Source organism: Hemitrygon akajei, chromosome 19 (genome assembly GCF_048418815.1).
Source record: "Hemitrygon akajei chromosome 19, sHemAka1.3, whole genome shotgun sequence".
In the NCBI taxonomy this organism is placed as follows: domain Eukaryota; kingdom Metazoa; phylum Chordata; class Chondrichthyes; order Myliobatiformes; family Dasyatidae; genus Hemitrygon; species Hemitrygon akajei.
The window spans coordinates 17021669-17046145 of record NC_133142.1 but is presented as its reverse complement, the minus strand read 5'-3'; the positions used below and the strand labels follow the sequence as shown (position 1 = coordinate 17046145).

General features: G+C 41.1%; 1 protein-coding gene across 1 annotated transcript in view; it reads left to right on the top strand.

The window, feature by feature from the left end:
* The window catches only part of nup210 (nucleoporin 210), a 116886-nt gene that overhangs the window by 58681 nt on the left and 33728 nt on the right, over positions 1–24477 (top strand). The window contains exons 14-28 of the mRNA XM_073072159.1: positions 5235–5380; positions 6941–7162; positions 7510–7683; positions 8413–8605; positions 8692–8798; positions 8976–9080; positions 9179–9280; positions 9557–9685; positions 12130–12257; positions 12457–12592; positions 12779–12841; positions 12986–13165; positions 22319–22399; positions 22604–22735; positions 22914–23072. Of these exons, the coding sequence (XP_072928260.1) occupies positions 5235–5380; positions 6941–7162; positions 7510–7683; positions 8413–8605; positions 8692–8798; positions 8976–9080; positions 9179–9280; positions 9557–9685; positions 12130–12257; positions 12457–12592; positions 12779–12841; positions 12986–13165; positions 22319–22399; positions 22604–22735; positions 22914–23072 (2057 nt within the window). The remainder of the gene's footprint in view (positions 1–5234; positions 5381–6940; positions 7163–7509; positions 7684–8412; positions 8606–8691; positions 8799–8975; positions 9081–9178; positions 9281–9556; positions 9686–12129; positions 12258–12456; positions 12593–12778; positions 12842–12985; positions 13166–22318; positions 22400–22603; positions 22736–22913; positions 23073–24477) is intronic.

The window sequence follows — 24477 nt, the reverse complement described above, 5'->3', positions numbered from 1 at the left end:
CTGGAGACGGCTTATCTACTGATATCTACTATAAACCTACAGACTCTCACAGCTACCTGGATTATTCCTCTTCCCACCCTGTCTCTTGCAAAAATGCTATCCCCTTCTCACAATTCCTCCGTCTCCGCCGCATCTGCTCTCAGGATGAGGCTTTTCGTTCCTGGACGTAGGAGATGTCTTCCTTTTTTAAACAAAGGGGCTTCCCTTCTTCCACCATCAACTCTGCTCTCAAACGCATCTCTCCCATTTCCTGCACATCTGCCCTCACTCCATCCGCCCACCACCCCACTCGGGATAGGGTTCCCCTTCTCCTCACCTACCACCCCACCAGCCTCCAGGTCCAACGCATAATTCTCCGTAACTTCCGCCACCTCCAATGGGATCCCACTACCAAGCACATCTTTCCCTCCCCCCCCTTTCTGCTTTCCGCAGGGATCGCTCCCTACGCAACTCCCTTGTCCACTCGTCCCCCCATCCCTTCCCACTGATCTCCCTCCTGGCACTTATCCTTGTAAGCGGAACAAGTACTACACCTGCCCTTACACTTCCTCCCTCACCACCATTCAGGGCCCCAGACAGTCCTTCCAGGTGAGGCGACACTTCACCTGTGAGTCGGCTGGTGTGGTATACTGTGTCCAGTGCTCCCGGTGTGTCCTTTTATATATTGGTGAGACCTGACGTAGACTGGGAGACCATTCCACGGAACACCTACGCTCTGTCCGCCAGAGAAAGCAGGATCTCCCAGTGGCCACACATTTTAATTCCACATCCCATTCCCATTCTGATAGGTCTATCCATGGCCTCCTCTACTGTCAAAATGAATCCAAACTCAGGTTGGAGGAACAACTCCTTATATACCGGCTGGGTAGCCTCCAACCTGATGGCATGAACATTGACTTCTCTAACTTCTGTTAATGCCCCTCCTCCCCTTCTTACCCCATCCCTGACATATTTAGTTTGTTTTTTTCTCTCTCTCTGCCCATCACTCTGCCTGTTCTCCATCTCCCTCTGGTGCTCCCGTCCCCTTTTCTTTCTCCCTAGGCCTCCTGTTCCATGATCCTTTCCCTTCTCCAGCTCTGTATCACTTTTGCCAATCACCTTTCCAGCTCTTAGCTTCATCTCACCCCCTCCGGTCTTCTCCTATCATTTCGCATTTCCCCCCCCCCCCCCATTACTTTCAAATCTCTTACTATCTTTCCTTCCAGTTAGTCCTGACGAAGGATCTCGGCCAGAAACGTCGACAGTGCTTCTCCTTATAGATGCTGCCTGGACTGCTGTGTTCCACCAGCATTTTGTGTGTGTTGTATCATTCTCTGTATCTTCTGTCATCTCCAAAAGGATCCTACCACCAAATGTATCTTTATCTCCCACTTCTCTCTGCTTTCTGCAGGGATCACTCCCTCTGATTCCCTTGTCCATTCATTCCTCCCCCATTAATCTCCCTCCTGGTACTTACATGATAAGTCATAGGAACAGAACTAGGCCATCTGGTCCATCAAGTCTGCTTCCCCATTCAATCTAGGCTGATCCTTTTTTTCCTCTTCTCAACCCCAGGTTTCCAGCCTTCTCCCTGTAACCTTTGATGCTGTGTCCAATCAAGAACTTATCAATCTCTGGCCTCCCCAGCTGCATGTGGCAACAAATTCCACAAATTCACCACCCTTTGGCTAAAGAAATGTCTGTTCACCTCTCATATGAAAGGGCGCCCTCTTGTCCTTGACTCTCCCACCATGGGAAACATTCTTTCAACATCTACTCTGTTTAGGCCTTTCAATATTGAAAAGGTCTCAATGAGATCCCCGCCTCATCATTCTGAATTCCAGTGAGTACAGACCCAGAGCCATCAAACGTTCCTCGAATGATAACCCTTTCATTCCTGGAATCATCCTTGTGAACCTCCTCTGGACCCTCTCCAATGCCAGCACATCTTTTCTAAGATGAGGTGCCCAAACTGTTCACATTACTCAAGGTGAGGCCTCACCAGTACCTTATGAAGCCTCAGCATCACGTCCTTGCTCTTGTATTCTAGTCCTCCTGAAATGAATGCTAACATGGCATTTGCCTTCCTCACCACCGACTCAACCTGCAAGTTAACCTTTAGGGTGTTCTGCACAAGGACTCCCAAGTCCCATTTATATACGGCATATAAAGAACTTGTCCCAACAGCGACTCCTGTGGAACACCACTAGTCACTGGCAGACTACCAGAAAAGGATCCTTTTATTCCACTCACTGCCTCCTACCAATCAGCAAATGCTTCAACCATGTTAGTAATATTTCTGTAATAACATGGGCTCTTAATTTTGTAAGCAGCCTCATGTGTGGCACCTTAACAAAGGCCTTCTGAAAGTCCAAATATACAACATCCACTGCATCCTCTTTATCTATCCTACTTGTCATCTCCTCAAAGAGTTCCAACAGGTTTGTCATGCAGAATTTTCCCTGAAGGAAACCATGCTGACTTTGTACTACCTTGTCCTGTGTCACCAAGTATTCCATCACCTCATCCTTAACAATTGACTCCAACATCTTCCCAACCACTGCGGTCAGGCTAACTGGTCTATCATTTCCTTTCTGTTGCCTTCCTCCTTTCTTAAAGAGTGGAGTGACATTTGCAATTTTCCAGTCCTCTGGCACCATGCTAGAGTCTAATGGTTTTTGAAAGATTTCTAATGCCACCACAATCTCTAACACTACCTCTTTCAGAACTCTAGGGTGCAGTTCATCTGGTCCAGGTGACTTATGTACCTTTAAGTCTTCCAACTTTTTGAGCATCTTCTCTCTTTTAATAGTAACTGCATCCACTTCTTTCACACACTACATCTGGCATTCTGCTAGTGTCTTCCACAGTGAAGACTGATGCAAAGTACCCATGTAGTTCATCAGCCATCTCCTTGTCCCCCATTATTATCTCTCCTGCCTCATTTTCTAGTGGTCCTATATCCACTCTCAATTTTCTTTTATTTTTAGCATACTTGAAAAATCTTTTACTATCCACTTTGATATTATTTTCTAGCTTGCTTTCATACTTCATCTTTTCTCTTCTAATGTTTTTTTTAGTTGCTTTCTGTAGGTTTTTAAAAAGTTCCCAGTCCTCTAATTTCCCACTAATTTTTGCATTGTTGTCACCCCATCTGACTACCTTCCAACCCCTCCAATATAATGTATAACCTTGGGCATCCAGCTCCCAACTACAACCATCCTTCAGCCAGGATTCAGTGATAGCTACAACATCATACCTGGCTACAACATCATACTTATCCCTACAAACGGCCAAAGTACCACACCTGTCCATTTACCTCCTCGCTCACAGGGCCCCAAACAGTCCTTCCAGGTGAGGCAATGTTATGCTTGTGAATCTGCCGGGGTCATGTGTTGTGTTCAGTGCTTCCAATGCAGCCTCCTCTATATTGGTGAGACCGTCATAATTTAGGGGACCACTTAGTCGCACACGTCCGCTCCATCTGCCAAAAGGGGAGCTTCCCAGTGGCCAACCACTTTAATTCTGATCCCCATTCCCATTCCCACATGTTGGTCCTTGCCTCCTCTTGTGCCATGATGAGGCCACCCTCAGGGTGGAGTGGCAACATATTCTGTCTGGGTACCCTCCAACCTGATGGCATGAATATAGATGTGTCCTTTCGGTAAAATAAAATTTCCCCCCCTCCTCCCCTCTTCTTCTGTTCCCCACTTTGGTCTCTTAACTCTTCTCACCCACCTATCACCTCCACCTGGGTCCCTTCAGCCTTCTCTTTCTCCTATGATCCACTCAACTCTCCTATCAAATTAATTTCTCTCCAGCCCTTTCTTTACCTTCCTGATCCACCTGGCTTCATCTACCACCTTCTAGCTATCCTCCTCCCCCTCCCCCTTTCTTCTCAGTCCTGAAGGGCCCCCACCTGAAACGTCGACAGTATCTTCGTCTTCGTAGATGCAGTCTGGCCTGCTGAGTTCCTCAAGCATCTTGCATGCATTGCGTCGACTGCTCATTAATTTCCACAGATGCTGCCTGACCTACTGAGTCCATCCAGCATGTTGTGTGTGTTGCTTTGTATTTCCAGCATCTGAGGAATTTCTCATGCTTATGATTAGCCACTACCCTGAGAAGAGGACAACATAATATCCATTATGTTCCTATGCTTAAATGGGTTAAAATTTTGTATCTCCAAGACCTTGGCAATTTATTAAACTGGAAACATCATTGCAGTATCCAGCACTTCAATTTTATTAATTTCTGTTAGGTCACCTCCAAGTCTGAGCTACAGTAAATTAAATGGACCCATGTATATAGCTTTCTGAGTAGCTTGAAGTTCATTAAACTAAAAAACAATATTACGGATCTCCTTTGGCCTATTTCCAGGACTGCTATAATCATCCACAATCACAGGGTAAAGCAAGAATGTTTGTAACTGTAGTATTGTTTAATAAATTAATTGTAATGCACTGCTTTTCTTGACTGAATTGGTCACATCTTACAAATGTCCAAAAAAAAAGGCATTTTTTCGCACATAAAACCATTTCTCAAAGACTTAAAAACTTAGCAAGCAGTTGGTTGGTGGGTTGTGAGGTATAGAGAGGAAGTTAGTGGGGGAGGGGGCTGCTGTGTTAATCCAGGAAGGCTGTAGCATTAATTGTTGACTGATCTCCGCCACTGTAAAGAGTGGACCTAGGCACTCCACCCTGGATTGGGAGCGGAGAGTTAGCTCAGGCTATGATGACCAATTTTGATTAAGATCTTTGTGTTTGGTACCTGTTCTCAACCCTCTCCTTCCAGGCTTTGTGATGATGATATACTACTACATAATTTTTACTAAATGATATTTTTAAAATCAATGTACCCAGTACAAAATTATGTATTTAAATAACTTCAGCTATTAACATTCAGTAAATCAACTGCTAGAGCTCAACATTAACAATTTTACACCTGAATACCTCTTTAATCCAAATGAGTTAGTACGTTATAATAAGCAACTGCCAGTTGAATTTAATACACATGCCTTTTAAAAGTGCTTTGTAAGAAATTATAGCAAAATATTTCTGTAATGGTAGAAAATTTTCTGTAGTTCATGATGGGATAACCTGTGTTTAATCTGAGGAAGTATTCCCTTCCAATGACGGGGAAATATTTTCTGCCAGTTTAGTATCTCACAGCTAACAATGGGAGTAGATTATAATGCATTTTAATTATAAAAGTGCTCTGTATGTTAAAATTAATTTTTCTGGATGTTTTATCAGGGAGATTGGAACCAGGTGCTAAGCACTGCAGTGGAATAAGAGTTCAGGCCGAGGCTCCAGGCTACACAACTCTTGTCGTTAGTTATAGTCACGGCCATGTGTATCTCAGTGCCAGCATCACGATCGCTGCATATGTGCCGCTTAAAGTAAGTATTTACAATGAAGACTTACAGAGAGTCGGAGCGTCATACCACACAAACTTTTGGCCCAGCTTGTCGCTGCTGACCTCAATGCATATCTATACTAATTGAATTTGCCCCCGCAGACACGCAACCACTTTATGCCTTTGCTATCTAAGTATCTATTCAAATTCCTTTTAATCGTATCTGTTTCCACCCGCCCCGCCTCCTCCTCCTCATTGTGTGGAAAATTGTACCCATCTGACTTCCTTTAAAGTTCTCCCCTCTCGCTCAGTTCAACAATCAGCATAATGTTTGTAGATAGCTGAGCGTCAGTGTGTGCCTGCTGCTTTTCTGACTGTTGCATTAATGTACTGTAATTTTCTCCATGATGGTGAATGTGGGCAGTGCCGTGTCCAAAGACCTATTTTCATGTAGTAAATATTCTCAGTCTGAAGTTCCCTGAGGAATCTTTATCAGATAAATGTGGTTGGTGGCTTGTATGATGGAAGCACCCTCTTTAAATTTCCTTTCTTTTCACTTCTCTTTTTGTTTGCATTAGCCTTGAACTTCAACTCAGTCCAAACCCTGGTTTCAAAAAATAAACTGAATTCCCCTCCCCAGTCCCCAGCCTCCATATCTGACTCCTGGAGTGTCTGTTGGGTTTTGACTAGCGCCAGGCATCAAAGTTCAATCCTAACCCGCTGTGTGGAGTTCACACATTCTCATTGTGACCTTGGATTTCTTCTGGCACTTGCTTCCACATATTTTCCCAAAACATCCCGGTTATCAGAATCAGGTTTATTATCACCAGCACGTGATGTGAAATTTGTTAACTTAGCAGCAGCAGTTCAATGCAATACATAGTATAGAAGAGAAAAAAATAAATAAAATAAAAATAATAATAAATAAATCAATTGCAGTATATGTATGTTGAATAGATTAAAACATGCACAAAAAAACAGAAATACTGTATATTAAAAAAGGGGAGGTAGTGTCCAAGGATTCAATGTCTATTTAGGAATCGGATGACAGGGGAAAAAGCTGTTCCTGAATCGCTGAGTGTGTGCCTTCAGGCTTCTGTACCTCCTCCCTGATGGTAACCGTGAGAAAAGGGCATGCCCTGGGTACCGGATGTCCTTAATAATGGACGCTGCCTTTCTGAGACACTGCTCCCTGAAGATGTCCTGGGTACTTTGTAGGTTAATTGGCTCTGATAAAACTCCCCTTATTGTACGTGGTTGGTTTGCAATTCAGAAGGCATCCACATCTGTAAGACTCCAGTAATTCCTTCCAGGCAAGTGTTAGCAATGGACATTGTGTCTTCTTCATGAGTATATATATTTTTTAATTGGAAATGCCTTTTATTATTGCCCATATTTGATTGCTCCTGAACTGTAGAGGCAGCTTTGAAAGTTGGACTTTGGTTACAAAGTGATCTCTGTGCTATGTTCTACCTTAAGCACTACTTTTAGAGCCAAGAGTTACATGGAAATCAGTGTTACACATTATTAGTAGCATATGAATTTGTATTATAATTTTTCAGTATGTGTTATGAAAGCATGACGTCTGTCTTCCAATTTTCAGGCTGTTGATCCAGTATCTGTTGCTTTGGTAACGTTGGGGTCATCAAAGGATATGCTCTTCGAGGGAGGACCCAGGCCATGGGTTTTAGAGCCTTCAAAGTTCTTCACTGAGCTTACAGCTGAAAATGAAGAGAGCATCAATCTTCATCTTATAAGCTCCCCTGCATTTAGAAACCAACCAAAGCATTTGGTTAGAGCCACCTGCACAGCACTGGGAGAGCAGGTAAGAAACAGCAGCTTTTGCTGCGTCTCATATTTTAAGTTGAACTACTTTCAACGATGATTTCCTGACACAAATACTACAATATTATGCAATAAAAAGTCTATGTATCAACTTCTTTCCAAGATGAATATGATACTTAGTTGGAATATCTAAGTAAATCTGCAAATTATTTGTAGACTTTCATGATACTTAAAAATATCGTTTTCTTCAAATTCACTGTACAGATGACTGCTTCTCACCTGGCTGTAGTATTTTGAGAATATTGCAATATCATTGGCTCAATCATTGATTATTATCTTAAACTATTTAAACTTTCCATTAAATGTATTTTTCTTTCTTTTTTTTAGGTTTTGGCCTTGTCGGTTGGAAACAAGCCTAGCTTAAAAAACTCTTACCCTGCAGTCGAACCAGCTGTCATCAAATTTATTTGCTCTCCTCCTACAAGGTTTACCTTGGCTCCTGTGTACCTAAGTTCTCAACTGGACCTATCATGCCCTTTGCTTCAACGAAATAAGCAAGTTGTATGTCAAATTTTTTTTTTAAATTGTAAACTTACAATTTCTAACGAGTTTAATTTTTCATGGCAAAATGATTATCAAGTTTTTTTAAGAGTTTAGGCCTTATACATCTGTTTTCTTTTGGACAGCATTTTTAGTTTAGCTCCCTTTAATTTTTTTTTTAAGAAAAACAATTGAAATAATTACTTTATGGAAACTGTGGCCTACAGGAAGGCTCTACGGCAGGTAGTCAAAACTGCCTAATGCATCACCAGCACCTGCTTACCTGCTATCGAGAACATATTTACACAAGGGTTCTGGAAGAGAGTCAGTAACATCATGAAGTATCCCACTCACTCTGCCCATGGACAGTTTGTCCCACTCCCAATGGAGAGGAGGCTACATTATCATCCACGCCCGAGCCACCAGCCTCAAAAACAGTTACTTTCCCCAAACAGTAAGGCTGATCAACACCTCCACCCCCAACCCAACCTTCCATGGCACCAACCACCACCACCACTTTATTATTTCCTGTCAGTCACCTTGTGCCTAATGTCACTTTATGGAATGCAATCAGTCTAAGTAGATAAGTTATCTTATGTACTTATTTATTATGTCTTTTCTAATTGCGTTATTTTTGTGCAACATCAAATCGGGAGTTACAATTATTTTGTTCTCCTTTACACTTGTGTACAGGAAATGACACTAAACAATCTTGAGTCACGTATCTTAATAGTACTGCATTTCTTCTAGGTTCCTGTGTCAAATTATCGGAATCCAGTCCTTGATTTGGAGGCATATGACCAGCAAGGGCGTAAATTTGACAACTTTTCTTCCCTTAGCATTTTGTGGGAGTCATCAAAGCCTTCCTTAGCCAGTGTTGAGCGCAGCATGCCTATGCAAATGAAGATGAAAGATCATGGAAATGGACAAAAGAAACAACATGGTATTGTTAATATGTAATTAATTGGTTTACTCTGCAAAGGTTTAATCACTTGCACAGCCTAACTCTATGCATTTCATTCTTTCAAGGTTTACAAACTCTGCTGGTTCATCATGAATCAGGAACAACTTCAGTCACAGCAAATGCAACAAGCTACCAGCAGGAACATCTCATCGCAGCTAAAGTTAAATCCAGGGTATGCACTTAGTTTAAGCAGAATAATAGAGTGAACTGCAGTGTACAACTTATTCAAGAATGGTTTGCCAAAGGCTGATTTACATTTGGGGGAAAATGTTTTAATTGTTATACTTGATTAAAACATGGTTAAAGATGAATTCTGGCCACTCTAATTTTGATTTTCCTTAAATAACAGTATGATCCATTACTACCTGTATCAGCTACCATTGAATTGTTGCTTGTGGAGGATGTTAAAGTTATTCCAGAGAACATTACCATTTACAACCATCCAAATATTAAGGTAAAATTCAACAAAGATTTTGGGATACAGATTCCTAAAGGGTCTCTTCAGAAAATATTTATTCAAGTTCAATATTTTCTTTTTTTTTAATCTATAAGGCAGAGCTTTCACTTAAGGAAGGATCAGGGTACTTTTTCATTAATACAAGTTCAACAGAACTGGCAAAGGTTGTATATCAGGAGGCCCATAACACTGCACAGGTGAGTCATTCTTCTTAATATTATAGGGGAAGGTTGGGAGTGTTCTCAGTGGTGCTTGATTAGAATTAAACCATCTTATTATATTTTAACAATGGGCTAATTGAAAAATAATTGGAATTCATAAAAACTTTTATAGCTTTGGGTAATTTAAGAATGCTAAATTGCCTTTAATTGAAAGTACTCAGCTAATTATTAGCTAATTAGGGTATCTGAACAGATACATGTGGAAGCTTTATACCAAACATATTTCAACTAAGTATGTTTTGTTTTCTTTAGGTGTTGCCAGTTCATCCAGGAATTTTGACTGTTTTGGTCCATGATTTGTGCCTGTCTTTTCTGGGGCCTGCGAAAGCTGAAGTGCACATATCAGATATCTTAGAGTTATACGTACGGGTTGTGGACAAGGTTAGTCTACAAAAGTTACTTTCAAGTGCAGTTGAATAAAGAAATAACAAATAACACTAAGCTTTAGGATTCTTGTATGTTAAAAGCAAATAAGTTTTGATTTGTACAACTTAATGGTGAGAACGTATTGTTAGCAAGGATGGCTATTTGAAAGTCTTGTTTGTTATGCACAAGTGCAATGAAAAACTTACAGCAGCGTCACAGGGACATAGTATTGATTAAGCAGCATTCACAAGAAAAACTTAAACACAAATTATACATGATTTTAGAAGAAAACACAATTAGTACGTGAAACCCCCTTGTTTCCTTGGCTGCGTAAGTCTGGGGAAGACAATCTCCAGTCCCGCCAAACTCGCAAAACCGAGACAGCTCTCCCACTCCAAATCCCAGTTTCTGTGGATGCTGTGCAATTTGCTACCCTGTCACAAATTAGTGCCACGAAATGACAGAGAGTACGCTGCATACGATTAAAGGAATTATATTTATGAATCTTAACTATATTAAAGAGAAACAAAAAGAAAAGGGCCCATTTTAATTGAACAGCCAAATGTGCACAAGTTGGAGCTGAATGTTTCACCGTATCACCGATCCTCAATCGATCATCGCCCCTGGCTTCAGGGAATCACGGTGCCGCTCTGGGTTGAATCCTATGACCTGTTCTCTCCAGCGTCTTCTCTCTTCATCTCCCACCAAACAAAAGCCCCAAGCCCAACCTTAGTGTCCCTCACCAGAAAAACCTCCCCTCAGTTCTATCATCTAATTGGATGGCACGATTTCTCATCATCCCTTATCTTCAACAATAACTCAAAACAGGCTGACAGCAGAACAGACTGCTCGTACAGAACTGCTGAATGAAATACCTACAGCATAACAGTGAAAATACGAACCAAGGCATTACATACAAAATAAAACTCAGTCCAATTTCTGGCAAAGTGATCAAAGTTGCTAAACTGTAATGATTAGGGTCGTGGCAGCTGGCTGAAAAAATGGAAGTTTGAATGGAAGTAGGTGTTCTTGAACCTGTCTGTGTTGAACTGCAGGCTTCTGTACCTCCTGCCTGTGATGGAAAAGATTTTCAAGGATGAACACTATATACTACAGCATGAACAGAATAATAAAGATGAACAACTGTAGTTTGGGGGGGTGGGGGGACAAGTGATCAAGGATCAGTTAGACTGAAACAAAGAAGCTGTAAGGAGATTTAACACTTTTTTTTTAAAGTAGCAAGGGATATGATGGGATGGATTGGAAAATAAATTTCCTCTGTAAAAGTGATATGGATGGTTTGTCAGTTTAGACCATATGACATAGGTGTAGAATTAGCCCATTCAGCCCATCAATTTAAGCTGAAACATTTTAACATTGTTTCATTGTGCAAGGAAAGAAATGAGGGACAATACTCTTCATGGTGTGTTTGAGCATAAAATGTGGTACCATAGAGAATACTCGAGGCATCAATTGATTCTTCAAAAGGAAAACAACCTGTTCTTCAAACACAGCAAACTGATGCGGTTCTGAGTAAACAGCAGAAAATTGTTATAAATATAAACATGATGGGTGAATTATGACTGTAAATATTTTACAGTTTTGGAATCTGTTAATCATGGCACTTAGCAAAATTATAATTGAGGCATTCTATCTGCATTCAAAAAATGTTAAGTTGCATTTATCTCTGCAGATTTCAACTTCCCTTTGGTGTCCATTGTGAAATTACTTCATTAAACAATGTACAAGTTTGATTATAGTTATGCCATTACATATGGTAGAACTGCTTTATTAAATGGAAAGGTTTCAGGAGCAGAAAGCCAAATAAACAATTGTGTGGAATATAGGAATTCATATAACAGGTCAGAGGCAATGGAAATACAAGAGATTATTAAGTACTGGAATCTGGAGCAAAAATCATGGTGCTGGAAGAATTCAGTGGGTCATGTATCTTCTGTGGAGTGAGGGCCGTGCATCCACTGTGGAGGGAAATGGATAATGATTGTTTCAGGTTGAGACCCTTCATCTGGACTGAAAGATAGAGAGGAGATGGCTAGTATAAAAAGTTAAAGGGAAGGAGTGATGCAGGAGCTGGAAAATGATAGGTGGACGCAGTTGCAGTCGGATGATAGGCAGATGGAGGAAGGACCCGTGGAAACAGTGACACAAGCTTGGGTTCGGTGATATTGTGGAGGCAGCTAAGGGCTGAAGATATGGAGTCTGCTAGGAGAGAAAGATGTAGGTTTGCTTATTATATCTTTGATAGTCAACTCAAGTTCAAAGTTCAAAGTTCAAAATAAATTCATTATCGAAGAACATGTATGTCACCATATACCATTCAAACCTGAGATTCCTTTTCTTGTGTACGTACTCACTAAATCCAATTCAGTTTATTCCTCAGATTATTTAAATTGCATTTATAAAAGCATCTGGTACTAAAATAAATTTGTCTTCCACAGGTCGAGATTTTTAAAACTGTGAAAGCCTATGTGAGAGTTCTGGATTATTCAAAAAAACCCTTCTTGTCCAAATACTTACCATTCATGAAGTTAAAACTGAAAGCAGCTTCTCAAATACTTTCTTTGGAGTAAGTAAGATTTTTTGACCTTCAGAAAATTATTAGCTTCATCCTTTTAATCTCTCAAGAATGAAGACCAGGTCATGCTGGGATAACTATTCGGCTCATGGTGCATTTTCATTCTTAGTCATTAATGCTTGATCTGATTATTTTTTTCAACCCTTCCCTCCCTCCCACTTTCCATCCACTCGCACACTTTCTATTTTAGGCCACTTGATGACATCCTTGATGATTACACTGTTGGCTTTACTGTTAAAGGTATTGCTATAGGACAGACAAGCTTGACAGCAACTGTGGTAACCAGAGATGGCAAAAAACTAAGTTCTGCACCTCAGCAAATTGAAGTAAGTTAGAGTATGGTCTTGACCAGTTTCTATAATTGTTTGAGAAGTCTCATCATCATGATGATATAAACTATCAAACCGTTGTACAGAATTCAAAAATTCTTATTATTAAAATATAAAGAATATCAGATGTAATGTTTAGTCACTGTATATCTGTTATCCCCCCACCCTTCCTCTGTTCTGCAGGTATTCCATCCTTTTCGGTTGATTCCAAGAAAAGTAACACTCATTGTGGGTGCAATGATGCAGGTAGGCTGGGATCAAAGTGATTACTTCTGACAAATATTTGGAACAGAACCATGCTGAAACATTTTAACGTTAAATAAAAGATGCAGAATATTGGATGTTACGCAACTATTTCTAAGGCTGGGCAATTTAAATCGACTCTTGCAGATCACATCTGAAGGAGGTCCACAGCCTCAGTCCAACATCATATTTTCCATAAGTGATCCAGACCTTGCTACGGTAAATAACATCGGACATGTGAAGGGGCTTGCAATTGGAAGTGGGAAAGTGACAGGTGTAGTCCAAGTCATTGATGCCGAAAGTGGAAAAGTGGTGGTGATTTCTCAGGTAAGTGCAGAGGAGTTAAAACATGAGGTTCCTTAACTGCATTTTACATCAGTCCATATATTACTTGTATCCATTGACCACAGAGGTTTCTGAGAGTATAAAGTTCCTACTCTACTGAAATTCCTCAGCTACTTGTATTACTAATGCTCTGTGGAGAAAGCAGATAAAATAAATTGTATGCTTGGGTTAATCCTCTGTTTGAAAAGGAAACTTTCAGCTAAGCCCTCTGAGTATTAATATTCATTTAAGCTTGCATGCAAGGTGTCATTTACTTCAAAGTATGCAGGAGAATCCTTCCAATATTCATTCACCAAATCAAGCCTTCAAATATATTTTTGTTAACTTAGAAATCATACAGTTATGAACTAAACATAATAGCTGAAATTTTTAATCTTCAGATAGTTTTAACTGGTCTCACAACAATGGTCATAAAGTGGTTCTTTTATAAAGGCGATATTCCTAATTAGTAACTGTCTCAGATCATATAATTGGTTAATTATCAATAAGAGGTAGGTGATAGGTAGCTGGCAAGCTACCAGCAATGCCTGCTGTGTTCCGCCAGCATTTTGTGTGTGTGGCTTGAATTTCCAGCATCTGCAGATTTCCTCGTGAATGCAAAACTTAATTTTGTTATCAGTAAAAAAAAATCCTGCATTCCCATACCTACAAGTCGTCTTCTTGTGTGGCTTTCACCTCCCCATAGAGGAAAAAAATGAGCAAAATGAAGTTTACCTAATAGTTTAAAAGGCACCATTTTAATCTTGTTTTTGTATTAAGTGATTTTTCAGATCCAGTTGAGTTTATTGTCACATGCACAATACAGTGAGGTGCAGGTACAATTAAAATTCATGCAGCAGCAGTGTCACATGAATTTAAATTAAACAACAACACATACAACATAAGTTATATACACAGATTATACATCTTAGTGAAGTAAAGGGTGACTGCAAAACAAGATATTACTGCAAACAGATCCACAATCGGACAAGTCCACGGTAGTGCGAAAGGTGGCCTGTAATGTTGTGTTGCTGAGGTAGAATAAAGGTTGTGCAGGCTGGCTCAAGGACCTGATGGTTATTGGAAAGTACCTGATCCTGAACCTGGTGATGCAAGATTTACTTCACATTGCTATTTTATGAAGAACTAATGGTTGTTCATTTATTTCCTTTAAATGAAAGATTTTTTCAGTCTTTCCACATAACTTGCATCCTTTTACACACAGAAAGCAATGAGTCATCTCCATTGTTTCTCAGCAACCAGAAGGAGTGACTGGATGAGCAATTCATAAATGACCTCTTCTCATTTGTATTCAATTCTTTTGAGTCTTGTCTCAGCTTTGCTGATTGCTACTCTGCATTGGTTGGACATGCCAAGATGTTGTCTATGAGGACTCCTGGGTCTTTTTCCAACAACGTTGTTGGCAATTGCTTCAACATTTATTGAATATATGCCATCCATTTTTCCCTTGTGAGTAGTGCTTAAATTGCATTTGGTTCTTTTCTCTGCACTATGGTCTATATTTCATGAGCAGCCTTTTCTTTTAGATTGCTATGTTTCTCCCTGGTTTAATACCCCTGTAAATTTGACAAATTTGCCTTAAGCTTCTGATCCAAGATGCTAATAACGTTGGGACTTCTGTTGTTTCTAAGCTACAACTCCTGTGGCACCCTTTCAGAACCCTAGAATCTCCCCATTTTACCTCCACCTTGATACACCAACAAAATGGAAACCATGGACTAACTGGGAGATCCAATCCCTACCGAAGTCTAGGACTGCAGCATTCAAATCAGGTGATCCTGACCTTTACAAGAAATTGAGATACAACCTCTGTAAAGTTATCAGGGGATACCAGTCCCAAATCGAGTCCCCAACCAGCTGTCAGCTGTGGCAGTAATGGACTACAAAACGAAGCTCTGCGACAGTGCATCCCTTCCAAATGAGCTTAACATGTTCTGTGCACGTTTTGAACAGATGGAGATCGGAATGTCACTACCCACCCCAAAAAATGTTACTATAGTTTCAACGTCAAGGTTAACGTTCACTTCTCCTGCTATTGACATTGTAAATGAAGCTCCAAAAGATTTGATTGTAATTTCTCTTGATTCTGCCATGATACAGATTTTGTGGCCAGTGTTGAACTGCAATCACTCATTCGTAGCTTTGAAGAGATCAGCACGCTCTGCAGGATAATATACACCCTGCGATTCATTTCAACCTCCTCTGGTGTTCATCAGCAAGCTGATAGCGGAATATTGTTTGGACTTTTCAAGTCAAGTCACTTTTATTGTCATTTCCACCATAACTGCTGGTACAGTTCATAGTAAAAATGAGACAACGTTTTTTTCAGGACCATGGTGTTACATGACACAGCACAAAACCTTAGACTGAACTATGTAAAAAAAGAACACAGAAGAAACAACTACACTAGACTATAGATCTACCCAGGACTGCATACAGTGCAGGCGTTACAATAAATAATAAACAAGACAATAGGGCAGTAAGATGTCAGTCCAGGCTCTGAGTATTGAGGAGTCTGATAGCTTGGGGGAAGAAACTGTTACATAATCTGGTCGTGAGAGCCTGAATGCTTCGGTGCCTTTTCCCAGACAGCAGGAGGGAGAAGAGTTTGTATGAGGGGTGCGTGGGATCCTTCATAATGCTATTTGCTTTACGGATGCAGCGTGTAGTGTAAATGTCCGTAATGGCGGGAAGAGAGACCCCGATGATTTTCTCAGCTGACCTCACTATCCGCTGCAGGGTCTTGCGATCCGAGATGGTGCAATTTCCGACCCAGGCAGTGATGCAGCTGCTCAGGATACTCTTAATACAACCCCTGTAGAATGTGATGAGGATGGGGAGAGGTGGGAGATGGACTTTCCTCAGCCTTCGCAGAAAGTGGAGGCGCTGCTGGGCTTTCCTTGCTATGGAGCTGGTGTTGAGGGACCAGGTGAGATTCTCCGCCAGGTGAACACCAAGAAATTTGGTGCTCTTAATGATCTTTACCGAGGAGCCATCGATGTTCAGCGGGGAGTGGTCTCCTGAAGTCAGCAACCATCTCTTTTGTTTTGTTCACATTCAGAGACAGGTTGTTGGCTCTGCACCAGTCCATTAGCCGCTGCACCTCCTCTCTGTAAGCTGACTCGTCGTTCTTGCTGATGAGACCCACCACGGTCGTGTCATCGGCAAACTTGATGTGTGTTGCAGCACAGTCGCGGGTCAGCAGAGTGAACAGCAGTTGACTGAGCATGCAGCCCTGGGGGTCCCCGTGCTCATTGTGATGGTGTTGGAGATGCTGCTCCCGATCCGGACTGACTGAGGTCTCCCAGTCAGGAAGTCTAGGATCCAGTTGCAGAGGGAGGTGTTCAGGCCCAGTAGGCTCAGCTTTCCAGTCAGTTTCTGAGGGATGATTGTGTTGAATGCTGAACTGAAGTCTGTGAACAGCATTCGATCGTACGTGTCTTTTTTGTCCAGGTGGAGGGTGATGGCAATGGCTTTTGTTGAGTGGTTGGGATGGTACGCAAACTGCAGGGGGTCCAGTGAGGGGGGCAGCAGGGTCTTGATATGCCTCATGAAGAGCCTCTCGAAACACTTCATGATGATGGATGTGAGTGCAACGGGACGGTAGTCATTTAGGCAGGACACTGAAAACTGCTTCAGCACGGGGACAATGGTGGTGGCCTTGAAGCAGGTTGGAATGGTGGCGCTGCTGAGGGAGATGTTGAAGATGTCAGTGAGAACATCTGCTAGCTGGTCTGCACATCCTCTGAGCACTCTGCCAGGGATGTTGTCTGGTCCAGCAGCCTTCCGTGGGCTAACAGCACAGGGTTCTTCTCACATCAGCCACGGTGAGACACAGCACCTGGTCATTTGTAGGAGGGGTGGACTTCCTCGCCACCACGTCATTTTCCGCCTCAAAGTGAGCGTAGAAGTTATTCAGCGCATCTGGGAGGGAGGCATCATCCGCACAGTCAGGTGATGTTGTCCTGTAATTGCTGATGTCCTGGATGCCCTTCCACATGTGCCGCATGTCGCCGCTGTCCTGGAAGTGGCTGTGAATTAGCTGGGCATGTGCATGCTTTGCCTCTCTGATGGCTTGGGACAGTTTGGCCCTCGCTGTTGTTAGGGCTGCCTTGTTGCCTGCTCTGAAGGCGGAGTCGCGGGACCTCAGCAGCGCAAGCACCTCTGCGGTCATCCATGGCTTCTGGTTAGCGCATATAGTGATGGTCTTGGACAGAGTAACATCATCAATGCACTTGCTGATGTAGCTGGTCACTGATGCTGTGTACTCCTCTAAGTTGGTAGAGTCGCCATCGGTTGCAGCCTCCCTGAACATGTGCCAGTCAGTGTGCTCAAAGTGGTCTTGAAAAAGTGGTCTTGAAAAAGTCACCTTAGCAACCCAGAGCCCTGATTAACCCTAATCTCATCATGGGACGATTTACAATGACTAATTAACCTACTTTGGACTGTGGGAAGAAACTGGAGAACCTGGGGGAAACCTGGAGGACCTACAGAGACTCCTTACAGAACTGTCCCAGAATTGAATCTGAACTCTGGAATGCCCCGAGCTGTAATAGTGTTGCATCAATTGTTACGCTACCATGGCTCCGAAGTCTAACTTTTTGATAAACTTTACACAAACAAAATGAATGTTGGAAAACATACCTGGGAAATATCATAAACTAATAAAGAATTTTAAAATTCTGTGGAATTAGCATCACGAAATGGAGAAATTGACCTCTACAAATTTACGACCCTTTTTTCAGAACTTTGGTCAACAGGAATTTGTATTAATTTTAACATGAAAAAAAACTCAGCTCATCTCTACTCAAAAAGTTAAAGTTCACATTAATTCACACTCAACAATACAAAAGGAGCTGAGCATTATCTGTCACAAGGCAGAATAATTGATAGTATTCTATCGACTAACCTGAACAATCACTCCCTCAGCACCAAACACTGTAGATGTAGTGTATATTATCTGTAATGTATACACAGATGGTATACAAGAGCACTCCTAAGTACAAGATCTTCACAATCAGGAAGGGTAAGGTGATTATGTGCTTGGGACTACCTCACCACCTCACGTAGGATCCTTTCCAAGTTGCCTTCTGATTCAGAAATATATTTTCTGTTTTGCTTTGCCACTGGGTCTAAACCCATGAACTTCCTACCCAAACACACAATAGAGGTTTAGCTTATCACCATCTTCTCAAGAGCAGTAAGTGATGAATTGAGTATTTAGGAGTGCTGTTTGTAAACTCAGTTGTCCTGGTTGCAAGGCTTACAAGTTCTAATGGGTGATAAAGTGGTCCTTCCCCGTGGAGCAACACTTCACACCTGAATCTGTTGGGGTCATCTTTTGTATCCAGTGCGGCCTCCTCTACATTGGTGTGAGGAGATTGGGGGGGCTTTGTCGAGCACCTTCTCTCCATCTGTGAAAATCAAAATTACCCGGTGATCAGCCATTTTAATACCCATTTCCCATCCCGGTTACAACATTCCAATCATGGCTTTCTCTTCTGCCCAATGAGGGCATTCTCAGGGTAGAGTAACTCTTTATATTTCATCTGGGTAGCTTCCAACCTGATGGAATGAATATTGGTTTCATCTCCAGTAACAATAAAATTTCTTGCTCCCTTCCTCTATTCCCCATTCTGGCCTCACCACCTGCCAATCAGCTCCCCTGGTGCCCCTCCTCCTTCCCTTTCTCCCATGGTCCACTCTCCTCTCCTGTCAGATTCCTTCCTCTCCAGCCCTTTACCTTTCCTACTAACCTTACTTCACCTATCACCTAGCTATCCTCTTTCCTCTCCCCCCACCTTTTTATCCTGGCATCTTCCCACTTCTTTTCCAGTTCCTGAAGAAGGGTCCTGGTTCAAAATGTCGACTGCTTATTCATTTCCACAGATGCTGCCTGACCTGCTGAGTTCCGCCAGCCTTTCATGTGTGGAGTTTAATACATTCCATGCACATTTTGGACAGTAAGGGACTGGAATGCCACCACCCATCCCGACTACCTCCAGTGCTCTTGAACTCACTAAACTATTGGGAATGTTGGATCAGTCTTCGAGAGTAAACCTGCAGAAAGCATCTGGCCCATTTCCTGGTTGGAGTACTTGCAGCTATTTTTAATCTCACTGTACATGCTGATCCTACTGATTTCCTCCTCAAAAATGACTTTCCTTCTGGGAGTCATTTTAGGGGAGCTTCACTAGATTCCTTCTCAATAAGGAGATAGAACTTTTATCCCCCATGTTGTGCAGGTGTGTTCACATTGCAATAAATGAGAATGTGCAGCTTTCCCCTCCTAGTCGTTTGAAGCTGAATTTGCAATACTTTAGCTTTTATCTGTTCCGAAGGAAGTGAGCCACAAGAACTTGATTTTGCAATTTATTGACTTGTGTATAATTGTTTTGGATGAATGAGCAATAGCCAAGGGCTGCTGCACTCACTCAGTATTATTCAGTGTGGTTCTGTACCTTTTCTTCCGGGAGTTGGCATGAAAGATTTTAGTCTACCTTGAACTAAACAGTGGAAATTGCTATTTCTGCACTTTGTCATCTTTGCTCTTTGCAGGAATACAATAGAAAGCACATATTCTCAAAATGACTATAATTGCGTTGTTAATGTTCATCTTGTTCTACTTAATGGCCTTGCTCTGATGTTACAAGGTTTTGCATTCTACATCTTATCCTTGTTGCAATTTTTCTCCTCCAGTTGAGAGAGCCGTTTTCAGTCCTTCGTGACAAAGTGCGTAATACATTGATATTTTCAGGTGTCCTTAGTCTTGTTACTGGACTTAATGCTGAAGTTTTATTCAGACCCCAGCTAATGTTGCTCTTTAGATTCACATCTAAATCATTCAATCATCTCACCCTTGTATTCATCCCTTTCTGCTTTCCATTTGTGGAGGCCAAGCAACACCTTGTGTTATGGGTCATGCTGGTGTCAAATAAAATATGGATTCTCACCTACTGATTTTGTTTAAATTGTTCTTTGTTCCATTGTCAGGTGAAGGAAACAGCCAAAGGGGTTTTCTTCACCTTTTTAATGTTGTTTTTGACAAATTTCCCATACTGCAAATGCAATACATTCCTTCTTCTTCAAGAACTTCTCAAGCTCATTTACTAGTATGACTGTTACCTGGTCTTATAAAGCTTCAACTTTTCACATTTTGTATCAGTTTTAATGGTACCTTTGCCAGCAATCCTCAGTTTCCCCTCTAAAACATACATGAAGCAAGTTCGTGCCTATATGCAGTAGGCATTCATTGTGATGGATATAAATCCTGATTCCCTTCTATTCCCAATTGCACTTGGAGTTCATCTAAGTTTATCTTCTAGAATTAAAAATAATGGAAAACATTAAATCTTTAGATTTGCCTCACTTGCATCAGACACACCTGATGATCTAAATCTGTTCAATCAATAGTGTTGACATTGGTGATGACCTCTTGCTTTAACCAGTGTGTGTTATCACGAGTCACTTTTCCTCAGATGTTGGCAGTACTGCTGCAGAGTCATAAAGCTGAATGTTCAAACCTCGCTGCAGGATTTGAGCACTGAGTCCAAGCTGACCACGTAGAAGAATCCTGCTCTGTCAGAGGTGTTGCTTTTTGAATGAGATACTAATTTGAGGATGCTGCCTTCAAGCATGAACAACTTATTTTGGTACTGATGCGGCAGAATAATAGGAAAAAAGATCAAACTGTCATATGCATATATCTGTAATACCTTTAATACTGATGTGGATACAAGCTTATATTACCCTCTAATGCAAATTATTGTTTTAAGTTCAAATTGGAATAAAGAGCTGGAGAGTTTCACCAGTATTTTTGGATCAATATTTATATTTATGTGCTCGCTGCTGCTTTTGACAAGACTACAATGACTATGCTTCAAAAGTAACATTTTGTCTAGGGTCCCATTTTTGAGAATGTAATGAATGCTATGCAAATATTATCAGAACATGCCTAATTAGGTTGGTGGCTGAATCTGTTGATATTAGAATCTTATTAAATAGATTTGTAGCCCTAAGATATTTTGAGTCTGCTTGAGTCTCTGCTATAATTTTGCCACATCAGTACACAATGCTGTTCACTCTTCGCCAAGGTGAAAATCTCAGCTTTTCAAATAAAGCTGCTTATAGAATAAGCTTTGGCACTAACTGTCCAGAAGAGTGAAATACAGTGTAGTGGTTGCTAGTATTATTTGTGATTTTTTTTTCAGGAAAATTGATTTTACTGACCTGTTTACGTCAACAAGCTCATCCTTGTGTAATCCTAATGTTGCTCCCATAATTAGCAGATATTTTCCTTGTTTGGGTAGAATAACCAGGTTCAAACCTATTATCTAAAATCAAATTTGTTTAGACCTGACCACTGGTCCATGACACCCCTAAATTCAAATAGACAGCAAAACAGAAACGTAAATAGGATCCTTTTATGTAATTAGTTTTAACTTGTAACTTTTGTTTAACTACTGGAATACTGCTATACTACTACAATTTTATAACTAGGGTATGAGAAATACAGGGTGGCGTGTGGAAACACATCTCTACCACAGGAGGTGTAAAGCACTCCTTCCCTCTGCTAGCCTGTAGGACACTCTTGTGCAAGGTGTGGCACCTGCTTCTCCCACCCACCCCTAACCAGGGTCACGTGAAGCCAAGAGCGCTGGTGGTGCATATCACAATTCCTCGTCAGACACCAGAAAGACACTGAAGAGTATTGATAATGGCTGACATCACCCATCTTGTTGTGACACTGTACAGAAGAAAGCAATGGCAAACCACTTTAGTAAAAAAATTTGCCAAGAACAGTCATGGTCATGGAAAGACATGGTCACCCAAGACATACGACACAGGACATAACAAACGAACGATGAGAAATATAACAGATTTATATTCATTTATAGTATTACCTGAATTTAGATCAGAGTAATGCACGGTAATCCTGTGCTCTTAAACTAAAAGTAGTCATGTGTATGAATTCTTCAGAATGCATTTTTAAATAAATCCTTTTCCCAGTGCTTAAGTTATTGTCTTCTGGAGATTAATGCAGCAGTACAAAATGAGAACTGGTGGCACGAGGCAAGTGTTTTGCTTGCCTGGCTTTTATAATGCTGTTTATAAGCTGCTTTTATTTCATTAAAGGATGAAGTAGATGTGGAAGTTGTTCAGCTTAAAGCTGTGAGAATCCATGCACCCATTACAAGAATGAAGACTGGCACTTGGGTAATGTCATGTTCTTGTTTTTTTAATCTCTGGGTTCTTGAATATCTCTGATTAACCCTATTAACTCTGAAGATACAAAATATTAACAAAGCAGTTTAAAACCCATACGGTCAAGACAGTTAAAACATAATCTACTGTTGTACACCTTTGAATTTGATAATATACATTGAAAATGGCAGTAATTTTGATTAATATCATTCACAGATGCCAATTTATGTAATGGGAATTACAAGCAATCAAACACCATTTGCATTTGGCAATGCAGTACCAGGATTGACATTTCATTGGTCTGTCACTAAACGGGACATCATTGACTTGGATACAAGACACTCTGAGGTAAATTGAACTTCTAAGATTACAGGTTCTGTTTTGCTATTTACATATAATACCTATGAATATCATTCAAAGTAACTATACAAATGAACTTCAAGAAATAAACTCCAATATTGAAAGTATTTTAATTTTTTATGCAAAACTTAAATTTAACTTGAGAAGTTTCATTTTCTGTTTCAAGGCATCTTTTCAGCTTCAAGCAAGTAACAATTTTGCAATGAATGTGTACAGTCGTGTTAAAGGTAGAACTGGACTGAGGGTTGTTGTACGAGCTACAGATCGAACAGCTGGACAGTTTGAGAACAACGCCAGGGAATTGTCAGATGAAGTGCAAATTCAGGTATTGCTTCCATCTTTTTTTTACTTTCTTGATCTCATTGTGACTAAAGCATCATACACTAGCCAGAGTTAAGGCAAGGCACATTCAGCACTCAACACAATTATACCCTCAGTAAGCTCCAAAAACCTCCCTTTGCATCTAGATCCCAGACCTCTTTACCAGAGGACCAGAGTCCGTGCAGATCCAAAATAAGGTCTCCTCCTCACACTGGTATACCTCAAGGACGTGTGCTTAGCCCACAGCTCTACTCTACACGCACGACTGTGTGGCTAGGCACAGCTCAAATACCATCTATAAATTTACCAGTGACACTATTGTTGGCAGAATCTCAGCTGGTGATGAGGAGGCATACAGGAGTGAGATAGATCACTTGGTAGAATGGTGTCGTAACAACAACCTTGCACTTTATGTCAGTAAGACCAAGGAATTGATTGTGGACTTCAGGGAGGGGAAGTCAAGGGAACACTCACCAGTCCTCAGCGGGGGATTGGCAGTGGAAAGGGTGAGCAGTTTCAGGTTCCTGGATGTCAACATCTCTGAAGATCTGTCCTGGGCCCAGCATATTGATGCAATTACAATGGAAGTTGGATAGTGGCCATGTTTCATTAGTTTGAGGAGACTTAGAACCTCACCAAAGACTCTCAAAAATTTCTATTGATACACCATGGAGACCATCCTAACTGATTGCATCACCATCTGGCATGGAGGGTCCACTGCACAGGATCGGAAAAAAATGCAGGAAATTGTAAACCCTGCCATCTCCATTATGGCACTAGCCTCCCCAGCATCTAGAACACTTTCCAAAGGTGATGCCTCAGAAAGGTGGCATCCATCATCAAGGACCCCAATCAGCCAGGTCATGCCCTTTTCTCATTGTTACCATCAAGGGGGAGGTACAAGAGCCCTAGGGGAGACGCTCAACATTTCAGGAACGGCTTCCAACCCCTCCACCATCAAATTTCTGAATGCACAATGACCCGATGAACACTACCTCAGTTTTTTTTCACTCTTGTTACACTACTTATTTAATTTTTTTAAATTTATAGTTTTTATTATTGTGTATTGCAATGTACTACAGCTGCTGAAGAAGGAATTTCATGACATAAGCCAATGATATTAAACCATACTCTGATTCTGAGTGAAGGCAAGAACAGAATGGTGCTAAACAGCAAGTAATAGTGATCCTATGTCTGGGAGAAAATTCATTGCCCTTTAATCATAACCAGGAGCCCAAGAGGGATTGTATTTGTTTATTTTTTTTAAGTTTTTTTTAATTAGTTTTTCAAAACATTTTACAAAATTAAAAGCCCCAAATCCCAGTGGGGAGCATTAATACAGTGCAAGATTAAGCATACAATAACAATAGAGGGATTGTATTTTTAGTGAAAGGTGTGTAGAACAGTCC